At 37.3% G+C, this 16778-nt stretch overlaps 1 protein-coding gene across 2 annotated transcripts in view; it reads left to right on the forward strand.

Annotated features, from left to right (window-relative positions):
- Positions 1-2312: 2312 nt before the first annotated feature.
- Positions 2313-16778, forward strand: part of BRMS1L (BRMS1 like transcriptional repressor) — a 31853-nt gene continuing 17387 nt past the window's right edge. The window contains exons 1-4 of one of the 2 annotated variants that reach the window (XM_032344054.1): positions 2313-2663; positions 6259-6349; positions 10622-10749; positions 12310-12389. In XM_032344054.1, coding sequence (XP_032199945.1) covers positions 2522-2663; positions 6259-6349; positions 10622-10749; positions 12310-12389 — 441 coding nt within the window. In that variant the 5' untranslated portion in view covers positions 2313-2521. The remainder of the gene's footprint in view (positions 2664-6258; positions 6350-10621; positions 10750-12309; positions 12390-16778) is intronic. The other variant, XM_032344055.1, reaches the window with a different exon arrangement.

The raw sequence follows: 16778 nt of genomic DNA on the forward strand, positions 1-16778 counted from the left end.
AAAAACAAACATGCCTGAGAACATGTTTACAAATCTGGATAGATCACATAGAGGATCTAAATACCTAGTCTCTCTCAAAAACTGGAAGGTCCAGCAACTAAGCCAGAATTCTAATGTAATAGCAATCGGTTGGAGCTAAGATGGCTGCCCCCTTTATTTATTTATTTATTCATTTAAGATTTTATTTATTTATTTATTTAAGATTTTATTTATTTATTTGACAGAGAGAGATCACAAGTAGGCAGAGAGGCAGGCAGAGAGAGAGGAAGGGAAGCAGGCTCCCTGCTGAGCAGAGAGCCCGATGCGGGACTCAATCCCAGGACCCTGAGATCATGACCTGAGCCGAAGGCAGCAGCTTAACCCACTGAGCCGCCCAGGCACCCATGGCTGCCCCCTTTAATCCACACCACTCACATAAGGTATATATGTGTACCAGCACCCTTCTAGTTTCCATCACAACTTTACCGCCTTTACTGTATGTCTTTGAAATAGGACCCCAGACTAAGACAGTCTCTGCTCTCAAGGAATTCACAATCCAATAGGTGAGATGCATTTGCTAAAAAATTCACAATATGATAGAAAACAAATACAAAGTTGCAGAATACAAAGTACAGCAGCAGTCTGAAGGGTTGGTGATGCATGTTGTCAAGAAAGTGGATTTGAAAAAGAAAAGGAGTGGAAGAGGATGCAGAGAGAGCAGAGAGAACAGGATGTGCAAAGACATTGGAATGGGAAACAGTTTGTGTGTTTAGCAACTGAAGAGTTCAGTTTTGGAGAATATAGTAAGAGAAGTAGGCTGACACTAGATAATAAAAGTCTCTTAATTTGGATTTTACCCTGTAGAAATGGGTAGAACTTGAAATGGTTTCTGTCATTAAATTCTAAATTGGGGGCACCTGGGTGGCTCAGTGAGTTAAGCCTCTGCCTTCAGCTCAGGTCATGATCTCAGGGTCCTGGGATTGAGCCCCTCATCAGGCTTTCTGCTCAGCAGGGAGCCTGCTTCCCCCTCTCTCTCTGCCTGCCTCTGCCTACTTGTGACCTCTCTCTCTCTGTGCCAAATAAATAAATAAAAATCTTAAAAAAAATTCTAAATCAAACTTTAATGTAATTATGCCAGGATACCCTTACCATTCTCCTTCAAATGTCTTGGACCTGGTTGGAGAAATAAATGCTGTACAATCCACAGTATTCTATAAAGTATTTCAATAGCAAATTGCCACTGCAAGAAGAATCTCTGTCTTCTGAAGAGTGGTTAAAACACAGTTTTTAGATTTGTCTGCAAATTAAGTTTCCTTATTTGCAAAGTGGGAATAATAATAGTATCTACTTCAGGACTATTAAACTGAGAATTAAACTCACTATGACTAATGTAAAGAGCTTACCGGGGTAAAAGTAGTCAATGATGAATTATGATTATGATATTTATTGAGTCTTCCTTGTCTATTTTACCTATCATTGAGAAGATATAACATTTAATTGAGTCAGATATGTATTTTTCATTGAAAACTGAAGTTAAGGGGACCTGGGTGGCCCTGTTGTTGGTTATGTGTCTGCCTTCAGTTCCGGTCATAATCCCAGGGTCCTGGGATCTGTCCCCTACTGGGTTCCCTGCTCAGCAAGGAGTCTGCTTCTCCTTCTGCCCCTGACCCCTGCTCGTGCTCTCTCTCAAAAATAAATAAATAAAATCTTAGAGAAGGAAACTGAAGTTAAATCAAGCCTGGTGGCTTCCATCTGCATACTGTATGTAGTAAAAAATGAATGCAAAACAATACCAAATGAAAATGTCAAGATAAAACTTCCTTCCCTTCCATATTATTGGTTGCAAATGTTTCAAGAACGACTTAAAGATTTTTGTGCAACATGCTGCAAATTATCGGCCGTAGTTAGTAATTAAATATAATAGGTTATTAGCGGTAATAAATGTCCTTAGGTAAAAGAGAAATTCTCCAGTTCCTCCAGGCTCAACGAGGAGGAACACCCTCAGGCAAAAGACCTTTTCACATCTGACAGTAACATCTTGGGATAGCCAGGGAGCTCGGGCAATCACTTGGCGGGAAAAGAATAAATACAGACCAAATTCACACAATCTGTTTCTGTTTTAGTTTATAAACTGCGAACGAGTCTGTCAAGTGTTGTGCCTTGTGGGACTTGAAGTCCACAAGCAAGAAGTGACCGGGGTTGTTGCAGCTTGGAAGGCGGCAGCCCCTGCAGGTCTGAGTAGTAAGGACTACGACTACCGACACGCATTGCAAGGCCGCGCCGTAATTACGGGCAACCAACCATCCCCGAGCAGGGCAAGCCCCACCCCCCCGGCTCGAAGGACGGCCTCCACCAATGGCAGAACTCCCAGCGCAGAGCCTGCGGGTTAGGTTGTGAGGCTCGGGCCGGGGGCGGGGAGGAGCTGAGGGGGTTCAGAACGCGCTCGGCCGCTGGGTGGGTCGGGGCGTTTGGCGCGCCCTTCATTGAAGCGGCGGTGGCTGGGCTGGGCACCGGGAGTGGGAAGCGACGGCGCGGCTGGAAAATGCCAGTCCATTCCCGAGGGGATAAGAAGGAGACAAACCATCACGATGAGATGGAGGTGGACTACGCTGAAAACGAGGGGAGCAGCTCGGAGGACGAGGACACGGAAAGCTCGTCGGTCTCCGAGGATGGAGATAGCTCAGGTGTGCAACCCTCTGGGGCCGGGACCCTGAGCCCTCGCGCTGGGCTCACGACAGGCCGCTCTCCGCACGCCGGGCAGCTGCGTCCTGCTGGGAGTGCGGGGCGGGGAGAGAGGGAAGGGGCGGAGACTGGCTCCCGGCCCTCGGAAGCACCCGGACTCGTCGTGGGGAGCTGCCTGGCTCCAGGCGGGTCCCTGCTGGCGGGGCGGGACCGGGCGCGGGCCTGGGCTTGCCCAGCTCCGGGACGCTGTGCTGTCCTGTTCGCGGTCGGACCCGCCCCGGGACCTCCGGGCAGTGCTGGGGGCTGTGGACCAAAGCCGGGAATACCCCGCAGCTTTTTGGGAGACCTTGGAAATGCCTCTTGGCCTCAGACCACCGACTTCTTTTCTTATTTTTATCTTTCCAGCCCTTCTCAACCTGGGCGGGTTGTCAGGGCCGAGGTTAGTTAGATTTGAGCCTGTTCTTGGCTGGTTTAGAATTTGTTAATCTCAGTTTCCGAGTCAGCCTGTCAGTCAGCTCTTGACATCAGTGCTCAGGCGGGGGCTGACTTGGAGCTGTCCCATTTTCGGCATCTGTCTGAACTTTGCAAGACTGAGAAGATCCCAAGATCAGGGGTGATTTTGGGTCTTCATATGCTTTTAAATTCGTTGATTTGGAGCAGCTCTGAAATTTTCCAAATCTTTTCTTCCCTGCAATCTTTAATAATTTTGGGCTTTTTCAGGTTTTTGGGGTCGGAAGGCCGACTAACATCATGGGTCAATTTTGCAAACATTTAGGATGGTTATTAAAAAAAGAAATGGAGGGCGCCTGGGTGGCTTAGTGGGTTAAGCCGCTGCCTTCAGCTCGGGTCATGATCTCAGGGTCCTGGGATCGAGTCCCGCATCGGGCTCTCTGCTCAGCAGGGAGCCTGCTTCCCTCTCTCTCTCTCTGCCTGCCTCTCCATCTACTTGTGATTTCTCTCTGTCAAATAAATAAATAAAATCTTTAAAAAAAAAAAAGAAATGGAATATGTGATTGCCTGGGTTCTTTTTCTTTTTTCCATGTGATGAGGATGAAACTTGAACTTCTTTGTCTTGGCCTGATTTTGGTCATGTAAAGCAAGCATTTGATGACAGTCTGTTAATGCCCTGACACCCTCTTTTTCAGGTTTCTCTTTCAAAGCAAATCTCCATGGAAGTATGTAATTTCAATCAATAAGTTAGTCATTCCCCAAATAGGCATTTATGAGTGATTTCCTTGAGCTGCACTGGGCACCACTCAGTGTTGAGGTATAAAAAAATAGTTATGATCTGATTTCAGTTAAACAGCTGTCATAAATTAGTACTTGATACTCAAACTACCAAATGAATACTTAACTGTAAACAATGCTATAGTATTTTCAGAGGCAGAGGAAATCTTTCAGAATAGGGTGGTCAGCAAAGGCTAGTTGAAAAAAGTGGGATTATTTTAATTAACTTGAAGAATGGCTAGAATTTGGATTGGGGTCGTATGTTGGCTTGGGAGGAATATAAGAAAAAGTGCAACAGCTAGAGTTTAAGGCTTATTCAAAAGAGTGAGAAACCAGTTTTGGTGGGAGAAGGATTTGACCTGGAAAAGAAAAAGAAGATATAGATGTGAAAGATTTTGAAGAAAAGCACAGAACAGGATTGATATATGCAAGTTTAGGAATGAAGGTAAAAGAGGAAAACCTCAGATAGAAGGAGAATGGTAATAGCATGCATAGAAATAGAAAAGTGAAAGATTTGAGATGAAGACGAAAGTTAAGAGTATTTCAGACATGTTGCTTTTGAGGTGATGGTGGTATATTTAAGTCAGTGTCAACTGACAGATGGAAATGTGGCATTGGAACCTGCCTGGGATAGGAAGCATAATTTGGAGGTCACCTGCCTAGCCATCAAAGTAGGTGAGATTTCAAAAGTAAGCAACGAGAACATAACATCTGGGATGTACGTGAATACATTTTCTAGATCTGTAAAACACTTCATCTTCAAGTGTTCTTTGTTTTTTTGATGGGATATAGGATCTCACAAAATGACATTAATTTGTTAAAATTCTCCCTAATTTTTATGCTTTTGTGATTATTGATTTTTTAAAAAACATTTTTGACAAATCTCTGACAAACAGAGATCACAAGTAGGCAGAAAGGCAGGTAGAAAGAGAGAGGGGGAAGCAGGCTCCCAGCTGAGCAGAGAGCCTGATGCGATGTGAGTCTTGATCCCAGGACCCTGAGATCATGACCTGAGCCGAAGGCAGAGGCTTAACCCACTGAGCCACCCAGGTGCCCTGATTTTTCATTGATTTTTATTCCATCCCAGAAAATAATGGCCAACTTAATTTTGAAGAAGGTAATAATAATTTGAACTACAAAAGTCAAGTTTTTTAAATGCAAAGACATTATTTAAATAAATTATGCGGTTTGCTTCTTGTGAAAGCATTTCTTTTCTGCCATATCTTTTATGTTAAACTTCCATAGTTTTATTCTTCCCAAACCTTGGTACTAAGCAGGTCCTGAAGCTATAAAACAAAACAAAACACTCTACAATCCAGAGATACTGGGAAGTGAGTCATCTTGAGGGACCAAGTTTTAAATAGCCAAAGAGTAAGCTATTAAGAGCCGGAAATAATTTTAATCTGTTTTAGGAAAGTTAAAAGAAAAAATGAACCCTATAGTTTCTTGCTGTATGGTAACTGCACACAATTTAACTCTTTCTCATAGTTTGACGTTTATTTGATGCAGATCAAGAGGCAGATCATCTTGTGCTTCACTTATTTTGAAGTGTTGAATATATGTGATGTAAAAATAGAAGATATGGAAAATAGGAGAGAGCTGGTAATTAACAGTTGCTTTCTTTCAAAAGTTTGCTTGTTTTTCTCTTCATATTCCTTTTTCTCATTTACTGACAGTAATTTGGGGAGAGGGAACAATGAGAATATGAGTAGGAGACCAAGATATCTTGTGGTAAACAGAATGAAATTAGTTTTCTTTTTATTTGATTGGCAAGTCAGTCACATAAGCATTTCTGAAAGAAGAATTCCAAAAGTGTTTTTGAGCAGTGTCCTTTCATGGACATAATCATTTAGGTGCTTAAGTTCTATTGAGTTGATGGAAAATAAACCAAAAGTGGTAATTTGTTTTTAAAAGATTTTATTTTTTTATTTGACAGAGAGAGATCACAAGTAGGCAGAGAGGCAGGCAGAGAGAGAGAGAGAGAGGAAGAAGCAGGCTCCCTGCCGAGCAGAGAGCCGGATGCGGGACTCGATCCCCAGGACCCTGAGATCATGACCTAAGTTGAAGGCAGCGGCTTAACCCACTGAGCCACCCAGGCGCCCCCGAAAGTGGTTTAATTACTTCATATAGTATAGCTTGATGTCAGCCCTTTAAGCTTTAATTCTCTTTTTTATTTTAGGTTAAAGTCTGTAGTGCAAATTATTTTGGTTAATTATTTATTTTCTCTTAAGGCTGAATATAGGCCTTGCATATCTAATTTCATATTATAGTTTGGGGTGTGTGTATGTGTGTTTTACTATTTTCATTAATATTCAGATAATTTGGAACATAAAATTAATTTTTTCTTTGCTATTTGCCTTTTATTAACAGAAATGGATGATGAAGACTGCGAAAGAAGAAGAATGGAATGTTTAGATGAAATGTCCAATCTAGAAAAACAGTTTACCGATCTCAAGGATCAGTAAGTAGTGATGTCAGAAGGTCATTGTCACTGAATCTCAATCATGTCACTTGTATATTAGCACAAGAGAAATTCTATTCACTCTAAAGTATTTTCCTTTTTGTATTTTATGGGACTGACCGATCTGAAAGAGGCTTCAACTGTGGTTTGCCTCCTGAAGACCTCATTAACTCAACTGAGGATTTTGAGGCAGGTTTTTTTGGGGGGGTATAATAACATTTCTATATGGATGTTGGTATTAAAATGTTTTCCCTGGCTTGTTGCACTCTTGGTTCTAATCTGCTTCATTCATTTCTTTGTTAGGTAATTGGATAAAGATAGCATTTTTAGAATTTTTTTTTCTTTAGAATTTTAGAATAGGAAAATATTTCCCAAGAATGGTATAGTGCTTTTTGTTTATATCAACATTGGATAGTACGTACATGTTTTCACATTATTTAGTTTGCTCCTTGCAGCAACTCTGTAAGGTTGGAAGATAGCCTTATCTCCATTTTACCTGTGAGAAAATTAATGCTCAGAGGAGTAAAGTGATTTGCCCACAGTTCATAAGAAAATGATAAACTAAGCCGGGCCTTCTGCCTCCTAGTATTATGGCGTTCCTTCCACTAAGGCACATTACTTTGGAGGAAATATAGTGGAGTAGAAAAAGCATAGCTTCTGAATCCAGGCTTTCTTCACAGATTAAAAAGGTAGCTTTTTTATTGTTAACTGTAAGGATTTTATAAGCAGTATGTGAAATTCTTCGTCTTGGCTGGCGCACAGTGGGTGTTAATTAGATACTCTTTTCTACCCCTTCTTCATAATACCTGAACTCTTATGAGCAGTTGCTTACACAAGAATGGGCCCCAGTGATTTGAGAAAACAGAATAGATGCAGATGAAGATTAAAAAAAAAATCTTAAGGGTGAGCTTTTACTTTGAAACTTGCTGGCAGAGTCATGGGGCATAACAACTTATTAGGAATTGTAAGTGAAAGAAACTTCTGAGAATATGGACACCTTAATTCATTTAGAAGCTGGCTTTTCCTGAATTCTTCATAATTTTGCTACTCTGTTCTCTTGCGTTTTCCCTAGAGAGGCCCAAAGAAGAGATGAAAACATGCTTAATATCTGGAATTGCCAGACTAAACGGGGACAGATTTGTTTACTAAATGAATCCTGCTGTTTATGCCATTTCTGGTCTTAACTTTCATTAGTATGAGAGGTGAATATATAAATGTGTCAAGCTAGTGCAACAAATTAATACAACTAATCCAAAGTTTAAAATTTTTTGCTCAAAAAAACATGGTATCATTTTTTTATTCTAAAGATTTACATTATTAATTTTAAATTAAAATTAGTTTGGATCGCCAGAGGATCCATTATTTGGGCAGCATGGAGAGTTCATCCAGGATCATTCTGAAAAAAAGGAAGCAAATTTGTGTTTTTGTATTTTAGTATAGGTAAGCCATGAATGAATAATTCTCATACAATTAATTAAGATATACCTATTGAACTTTTAAAATATATTTTATGGTTTTCCAAGAAATGAAGAGTACTGCATAGTTCCAGTATAAGATATTACCAAGGAACACTTTGCAACTAGTCACTCTTTAAGCCTAATCTTGTTCATCTTGGGGCTGGCAGTTGCCTTGATTTTTGCTTTTTCATGGCTTATTACGACCACAAGCCAGGTCCCCCACCAGCCTCATTCATCTCAGAAAGTATTAAAAGTAGACCCATTACCACTACTAATAGGATTATTTCTCAAGGAATTGGTATTCAGAAATATATTTTAGAAATAATCTTTGCACTAGGTTTATAATTATCTTATTTTTTCATGTGCCTCAATGCTATTTTTATCCTGTTGTACTGTGTATCTCTGTAAGCTGTCTCAAATCCTCTTTAGAAGAGGTGGGAAATATAATAATAATAGAACAACAACAAAAAGAAGTTATTCTGCTTCAACAAGTTATCCTGCTTCTCCAGTTTTAACACTCTTTTCATAGGGCAAAAATATACCATTTGCAGTTTGTATACTGGTGGAAGTTTCTCCTACCTTGTTAAAAAGATGGAGGAACTGAAACCACCTGAGTTTCCACTTATTTCAATGTCTGTAGCCAATAAACATGAATTGTTTTTCTACTCTGAATAGTATTGTGGATGTTTGTGAGGAACTCATGATTCTTGCCTTTGATGAGTTAGTATCTGAATTTCAAGGTTTTTTTTTTTTTTTTTAAAGATTTTATTTATATATTTGACAGAGAGAGATCACAAGTAGGCAGAGAGGCAGGCAGAGAGAGAGAGAGGAGGAAGCAGGCTCCCTGCTGAGTAGAGAGCCCGATGCGGGACTCGATCCCAGGACCCTGAGATCATGACCTGAGCCGAAGGCAGCAGCTTAATCCACTGAGCCACCCAGGCGCCCCTCAAGGTTGTTGAAATCATGCTGATATTGAGGAATCTCTTCTTTTAAAAGTGTAATTACCTGTTATTAACTCACATATCTTGTTCATTTAAGCTGCTGTTCACCTATTAGAGATGCCTTATCAATATTTTAAATTTGATGTTTTTTAGGTTCAGTCTTCATTTGCATGAAATTTTTAGCATTTTGCCTAAAGTTGTATTTATGATTTCAAAAACTATAAGTATCATGTTGTAGTTTTACACATTCATTGTATCTTAGTTTTAGAAAAATTTAACACAGATATGAAAATGTATTATTGGCAGTTAACTCAGATAATTTTTCCTTTTTTTGTTAAAAAATTTATTGTATTAACACCCAAACTTGCTCAATTTCTTCAGAATCATCATATAAATCTTTATGCTAATTATCAGTTATAAACACCAATATTGATTATCTTGGTTTTTTTTTGAAGGTTTCTATTTTAATTCCAGTTAATGTACAGTGTTTTATTAATTGCAGGTGTACAATGTAGCGATTCAACAATTCCATAATCACTTGGTGCTCATCACAATGAGTGCATCTGTTAATCCTGATCACCTATTTAACCCATTTCCATCCCCCTCCCTAATTGTCTTAATTGTATTGGTTTATATCTTCAAGAAGAAGAGAATTTTAATATGAAAGTCAGGTACTGTAAAGTTTTCAAAAGCCAACTGCTAATTATACTAACACCTACAAGGATAATCAGTGGTTTCTTTCAGCAGTTACTACCTGCCCTCCTTATGACACGTTCTTCACCGATGAGAATGTAATGAATGGCAAAAAAAAAAAGAGTTTACAAAATGATCTTAAATTGTGTTTTGTTTTGAGAGAGAGAGAGTGTGTGCACAAGCAGGGGTAGGGAGAAGGTGAGAGAGACTCTAAAGCAGGATTGGTCTCACAACCTCAAGATCATGACCTGAGTGGAAATCAAGAGTCGGGTGCTTTACTGACTGAGCCACCGGATGCCTCAGTGATTTCAAATTGTCAATCTGCTTTGAAATTTTTAGCATATCTTTAAAATGCCACAAAGCCAGGATTAAAAGTGCCTTTCATAGAGAAGGACAATGAAAACATCTTCCTGTTAAAGAGTCCCATCCTGCAGGATTATTGCCACAATGAGTAGTCTCAGGTACTCAGTCATTGATAATCAAGGTAAAGTTATTACTGTGACAGCTGGCAAAGTAGAGTATTTGTATGTAAATTCATAAATACAACAACAGGGGTCTCCTACGAGTTCAAGTTCATTTTCCCAATCACTGAGCAACACCTTTTGTTCTAGTTTCTTCATTTCCAGTCCAGACAAACTGTTATGCAGATCACAAGTTATGTAGCCTTTGGTTTTTACCTCCATCACTTTCTTCTTTGTAAAAACCATATAGGCCGAATAGAACACAGACTCCTTTTCAGGAACAATGAAGAGAAACCAGGAAATTAACTATTTTGACAATGAGTAATATCTCTATCTAAATTATTCAAAATGATATCTTTGTTTCTTTTAAGCTCAGTGTTTAAATAAATTTTTTGCCTAGAACTGATTTATTGTCCTGCAGTTAAAACAAAACCAGAAATCTAGAGTGCAAAAAAAGTAGTATCTTAATTGTATTTTTGTACTGTGAATTAATCATTAAAAAATGATACATCAAAAAAAAAGAGAAAAATACCTACTTTGTGATTACATGCATAAAGTCAAATAATGTAACTGAGTTTTTCACTTGAGATTAAGACAAAAATACATTTGTTAGGTTATTAGAATATGAATGATACTAGGAAGAGAGAATGTATAGAAATGGTAAACTGTTAGCCTTTGTTGGGCTTTTAAAATTAATATTTTAATTTTTGCTTTGTTAAGACTTTATAAAGAACGATTAAGTCAGGTGGATGCAAAACTACAAGAAGTCATAGCTGGAAAAGCACCAGAATATTTGGAACCACTGGCAACTTTACAAGAAAATATGCAAATTCGTACAAAGGTAGCAGGTAGGAAAGTGAAACATCTTTTCCATACAGTAGAATACGAACTCTTCACTAGACTTGAAAGGTATTTGTCAAGTGAGTGTTTCTTGTTAATGAAATCACAAATATATTTACAGTGAAAAGAGTATTTCAGTCAATCAGCCCACAATTATTTAATAAATACCTCTTGCTTTCCTCTGTTACTGTGGGGGGATCAAAAAAAAAAAAAGAAAAAAGTCCTCAGATTGCTTGCAATGTTGTTGAGAAGATACTTTCACATGTAAAACAATTAGAAACATGACATTTTATTAAGAGCAATTGTTACTATTTCAGTTTAATTTCTTGTTAGATAAATTGAGTTTCAGTTTAAGTACTCAGTCTTCCGTTTGTAATTGGGATCCAGCCTCAGAATTGTGTCCTAGCACTCATGACAAAGGATATATCTATTTGAAGATCACTTATGATTTTTCATAAGTAGGCTAAAACTGGATTTTAGCTAATGCTAATATTTTTTTCTTTTGGGGGGACACTAACTGATCTTCCTGCACCTATTATGTAATGCCTAAGGCATTCTTTATTATAAGTTCTTTTTGTACTAAATCTACCTTAGGCCAAATTTTATTCTTGAATGCTTAATATTAAATATGTAGATCATGTGATACTTGCTGTCTTTGCATACTTGGTTAGCACAGCCTGAAAAGGAAATAAGTCCTTAATTTTCTTTGACAGTCTAAAAGAAATGAGTGAGACTTACTGGATATTTAGGAAATACTACTTGAATCACTCACTTTTTTACTGTGTGGCCTCATTTATTTTTTGATTGTGCAAAGAATAGTGTATGTGTGTATGTATAGCTAATGGCCTAGTTCCAGATATCTGTCCCATGCCTTTACCATACAAGAAAGGACTACATTTCTAGGGTCAACTGTGGCATGGAGTTTGGTATATATATCTGAAGCTCTGAGTTTGTTGTTTTTTGACGTATTTGCATAGCCATGTTGCCTATTTTATACTACTGTCTTAGTAGCTTTAAGTAACCTCTCTTGAGCATCCATTCTCTAGATAAGGCTCTGTCAGGAGCACTCAAACATCATATCAATTTATGCATTTTGTTATCAGTTTATACATTTAATCTTCTTGGAAACTTTGGACTCTGAAAATAAATAATAGTTAAAAAATAGTGGTTTTGTTGGTTATGGTATCCACTTACTACTTTGAGAAGATATGATTAATGAAACCAGAGTTTATTGACTATATCCATTATGAGTCCTGAGGGATTACTTTTCACAGGAAAGGAGTTTTATTTTCATTTCGATCATTCTCTATCAAACACTTTAGGAGTGCTCTTCAGAAGAATGAAGTAAGAACTAAAATTTGCGTGCAGTTTCTTCCTAGTTCTTAAATTCTTAGTTCTTCAGTCTGATAATTGAGCCTTTTTTTTAGTTTTTAAAGATAAAGCTAGAATCATTTGTCAGTTTCTTCCTGATTCATATTGTAAAATACAGTTAGACAGAACTCCTATGGGGAAGTGAACATGAATCTCATTACTGATGATATAATCAGAGTGACTGTGTTTGGTTGCAGGAATCTATAGAGAGCTCTGCTTAGAATCTGTAAAGAACAAATATGAATGTGAAATTCAAGCTTCTCGCCAACATTGTGAGGTACTGTTATTTTACTTAACTTTTAAGCTAATTTCAACTCTAAGTCTTTTTCTGAGTGCAGTAATTAAAAAAGTAAATAAAATAAATGAAAAAAATTAAATTGTACTTTAGCTTAACACTTGTGAATTTTCTTTTTTAAATATAGCTACTGTGGAAGCTCTATTGGAGATAGGACCCAAAGAAGGGACAATAGAAAAGTACTAAGATAATTTTAGTTTTGCAACTGTTACCTTAAAAAGACTTTGTAATGATCATGTCATTTAGCATTGCTGAAAATATTAGTGCAATTAGTTTAAAATTCAAGTTAAGACTCAAAAAATCTAGTGGTACAGTTAGAATGTTGGGCTTATTATTAATCTGGTTCTCCAGCTCTGTTTCCACATCTCAGGGCAGAATTCTCAATGGTGAAAAACAGATGTATTTTTCTCTATGTTCTCTTTATTTGAATAGTGTTTTAAAAACCCACTGTTGATTTTGCAGATAACTTTTCATATAACCTAGATAAGATCATAAGAAAAATAAGAGATTAATGATTCTTATCTTAATTTGTTATTTTACTATATCTGTAAATTATTAAAATACTAGGAGTAGATAGATATAAAAATGATGGAATGTGTTGTTTCATTTTCTTGATTACTACTGAGATGAAACAACTTTTTGATGTTTATTGGCTGCTTGGATTTATCTTCCTAAGAAGTGCCTGTTTAACTCTTTTGCCTTTATGTTGGGCTTTTAGTGTTTTTCTCATTGACTGTAGAGGTTCTTTATATATTCTGGATACAAATGCTTTGCTAGTTATATGCTTTGCAAATATTTTTACCCAGGCAATGGGATGTCTTTTCACTGTTTTTGATGACTTGATGAACTAGAGTTGTACATTCTTTTTTTTTTTTTTTAAAGATTTTATAAATCTTTTTATAAATCTTTTATAAACTAATAATTTTACTTTGCTCTTCTTACACTCGTTATTGTTAAAATTTTTTGTTGTTTAGTAATATCTTTTAAGAAATGACTGTTTATTTCCTGCTGCTCTATAAAACATTTTTGTATATTGATATTATATCCAACTGTGTCTACCCCTCTTAATTCTAATAATTACAGATTCTTAGATTTTTCCATGTAGTCATTTATGGAAAATGGCAGTTTGTGTCATTTGTGAAAAATAGGATTTTTTTTTGTGAAAAATGTCATTTGTGAAAATGGCTTTGTTTCTTCCATTCTGATCTTCCTTTTATTTGTTTTACTTGTCTTAGTGGCACTGATAGAACATCATGCAATAGAAGGAGTGAAGGCAGATTGTGGTTGTGTTCTTGCTTTTAAGGGAATGCTGCTGCTGCTTTTTTTTTTTTTTTTTTGAGATTTTATTTATTTGTTTGACATACAGAGAAAGATCACAAGTAGGCAGAGAAGCAGGCAGAGAGAGAGGAGGAAGCATGCTCCCTGCTGAACAGAGAGCCTGATGAGGGACTCGATCCCAGGACCCTGAGATCATGACCTGAGCCAAAGGCAGAGGCCTTAACCCACTGAGCCACCCAGGCACTCCTTAAGGGAATGCTTCTTATGGCTTTCCAATAAGTATGATATTTACTATTGGGTTTTGATAAATACTCTTTTTATCGAGTTAAGGAAATTAACTTTTATTTCTTTTTTTAAAACCGGGAATGGTTGTTACATTTTAGGTTTTATTAAATGCTTGGTCTGCATCTATTCAATCAGTCATTTTTTTTTTTTTTTTTTTTTTTTTTTTTTTTTTTTTTGCTGTTAAAGATGTTATTTATTTATTTGACGGAGGGAGATCACAAGTAGGCAGAGAGGCAGGCTGAGAGAGAGAGGGGGAAGCAGGCTCCCCGCTGAGTAGAGGGCCTGATATGGGGCTTGATCCCAGAACCCTGGGATCATGACCTGAGCCAAAGGCAGAGGCTTAAACCACTGAACCACTCAGGCACCCTATATATATTTTAATGGTAAGCCATTCTTGAATTCCTGGAATCATTATTTTTCTTGTGAATTATCAGATTCAGTTTGCTAATATTTTGTTTAGAAGCTTCATTGTTTGTCAGTGAGATTTAATTTTTAAGTCTCATATTGTCCTTGATTTGATTTCAGGATCCATAAAATGAGTTAAGAATATCCCATATTTTTCTTTTTCATAGGAATATATATTTAAGATTGTAGTCATCAGTTCCATGAGTGTTTAGTACATCTTGCCTTTATCATATATATTTTTAACAGTCTTAGAGAAAAGTTGCAAGAAAGTATGAAAAAGCTTTTCTGGTGAACATGAGAATGAGTTGGCAACATGATGCCCCATCACCCCTCAATACAACAGAAGAGGGTCATTCTCTTGTATAACGATTCTACAATCATCAAAAACAGGAAATGTACACTGATGCTACTACCATCTAATGCTCAGACCTCATATAAGTTTAAGCAGTTGTCCCAACAGCACCCTTAATAGCAGAGATCCAGTTTAGAATCACTTAGTGTCTGTGTCCTTGCATTTAGTTGTCATGTTGTTAGTTTCCTTCAATGCGGAACAGTTCTTCAATCTTTCCTGGACTTCCATGATCTTTACAAATTTGAAAATTTCAGTCCAGTTATTATGTAGCATGTCAGTTTTGAATTGGTCTGCAATTTCTTCCTGATTAGAAGTGGGTTTTGTCTCTCAGTAAGAATATCACAATAGTGATGTGTTCTTCTCACTGAATTCTATCACGCAGCACACAGTTTTGGTATGTACCATTATTGGTGATACACACTTTGATCACTTGATTTAAGTGGTTTCTTCCAGGTTTCTCTAAGTACACTTATTTTTTTTCACATTGTGATTAATAAGTATTTTGGGGAGAAGTACTTTGAAACTATGCAAATATCTCATTCTTTGTAACACTTTCAGTTTATTTATTTATAGAAGTATGGACTTATTGTTTCCTTTTTGTGTGTGTGTTTCATCTTTCAGTTACTGAGGGAGGTGCGTGAGAATTCTCTGTGTGATGGTGGATTTGTTAATATTTCCTTTATTTATTTATTATTAGTTTTTTTCATGTCCTAAGAAAATCCACATATTGTTCTTTTCACAATAGTGAAGTCCTTCATCATTTCATATCTGGAGGCCAAAGGTACCGATAATGAGATGCCCCACAGTGCACATCCACTGTCGTGGATTCCTTTGATCAAAAAGGATGGTATAGTCCTGGAGACTGAATGCTCATGTTTCCAGAGCTCCCAGCCAAAACTTATCTCCTGTGGAATTTCTTTTATCTTTTTCTTTATTCTTACTTTATTCTTTAAAAATTTTTTAAAAATTTATTTATTTATTTATTTGAGAGCGAGAGATCACAAGTAGGCAGAGAGGAAGGCAGAGAGAGTGAGGGGGAAGCAGGCTCCCTGCTGAGCAGAGAGCCTGATGGGGGGCTTAATCCCAGGACCCTGAGATCATGACCTGAGCCAAAGGCAGAGGCTTAACCCACTGAGCCACCCAGGTGCCCCTAAAAAAATTTTTTTTAACTGTGGTAAGAACCCTTAACATTGAGATTTACCTCTCTTAACAAATACTAAATGTGCAATACAATATTGTTAACTATTGGTGCACACTGTTGTAATACAGACCTCTAAACTTAATCATGAAGTTTAACTGAATATTTATACCCACCCAGCAGCAACTCCCCAGTTTCCTTTTTCCCTAGCCTTTGGCTACTCTCTGTTTCTATGTTTTTGGCTGGTTTGTATACCTTATATAAGTGGTATCATGCAATATCTGTTCCTATGTGACTGACTTATTTCATTTAGCATAATGTCCTCAGGGCTCTTCCATGTTGTAGCATATGGCAAGACTTCCTAATTTTTTAAAGACTGAATAATATTTCATTGTATGTATATATCACGTTTTCTTTATTTAGTCATCCTTCAATGTGCATTTAGGTTGTTTTTCACATCTTGGCTATTGTGAGTAGTGCTGCAGTGAACATAGGAAGTGCAGATCTCTTTTAGATCCTGATTTCAGTTCTTTTGGGCATATACTCAAGTTAGATTTCTGGATCATATAGTTCTGTTTTTAATTTTTTAAGGAAATTCCATACTATTTTTCATAGTAAACACACCATTTTACATTCCTTCCACCTGTGCACAAGGGTTTCAATTTCCATATCCTCACCAACACTTGTTATCTATTGTTTTTGATAATATCCTTACTAATAGGTGTGAAGTGATACCACACTGTGACTTTTTTTAAAGAAGACTTATTTATTTGAGAGAGAAAGAGAGAGCATATGCACGCTCAAGTAGAAGGGGGAGAAGGAGAGGGAGAGAGAATCTTAAGCAGACTCCCTACTGAGTGCAGAGCCCAGCGCTGGGCTCAATCTCATGACCCTAAAATCATAACCTAAGCCG

Source organism: Mustela erminea, chromosome 5 (assembly GCF_009829155.1).
Source record: "Mustela erminea isolate mMusErm1 chromosome 5, mMusErm1.Pri, whole genome shotgun sequence".
Classification (NCBI taxonomy): domain Eukaryota; kingdom Metazoa; phylum Chordata; class Mammalia; order Carnivora; family Mustelidae; genus Mustela; species Mustela erminea.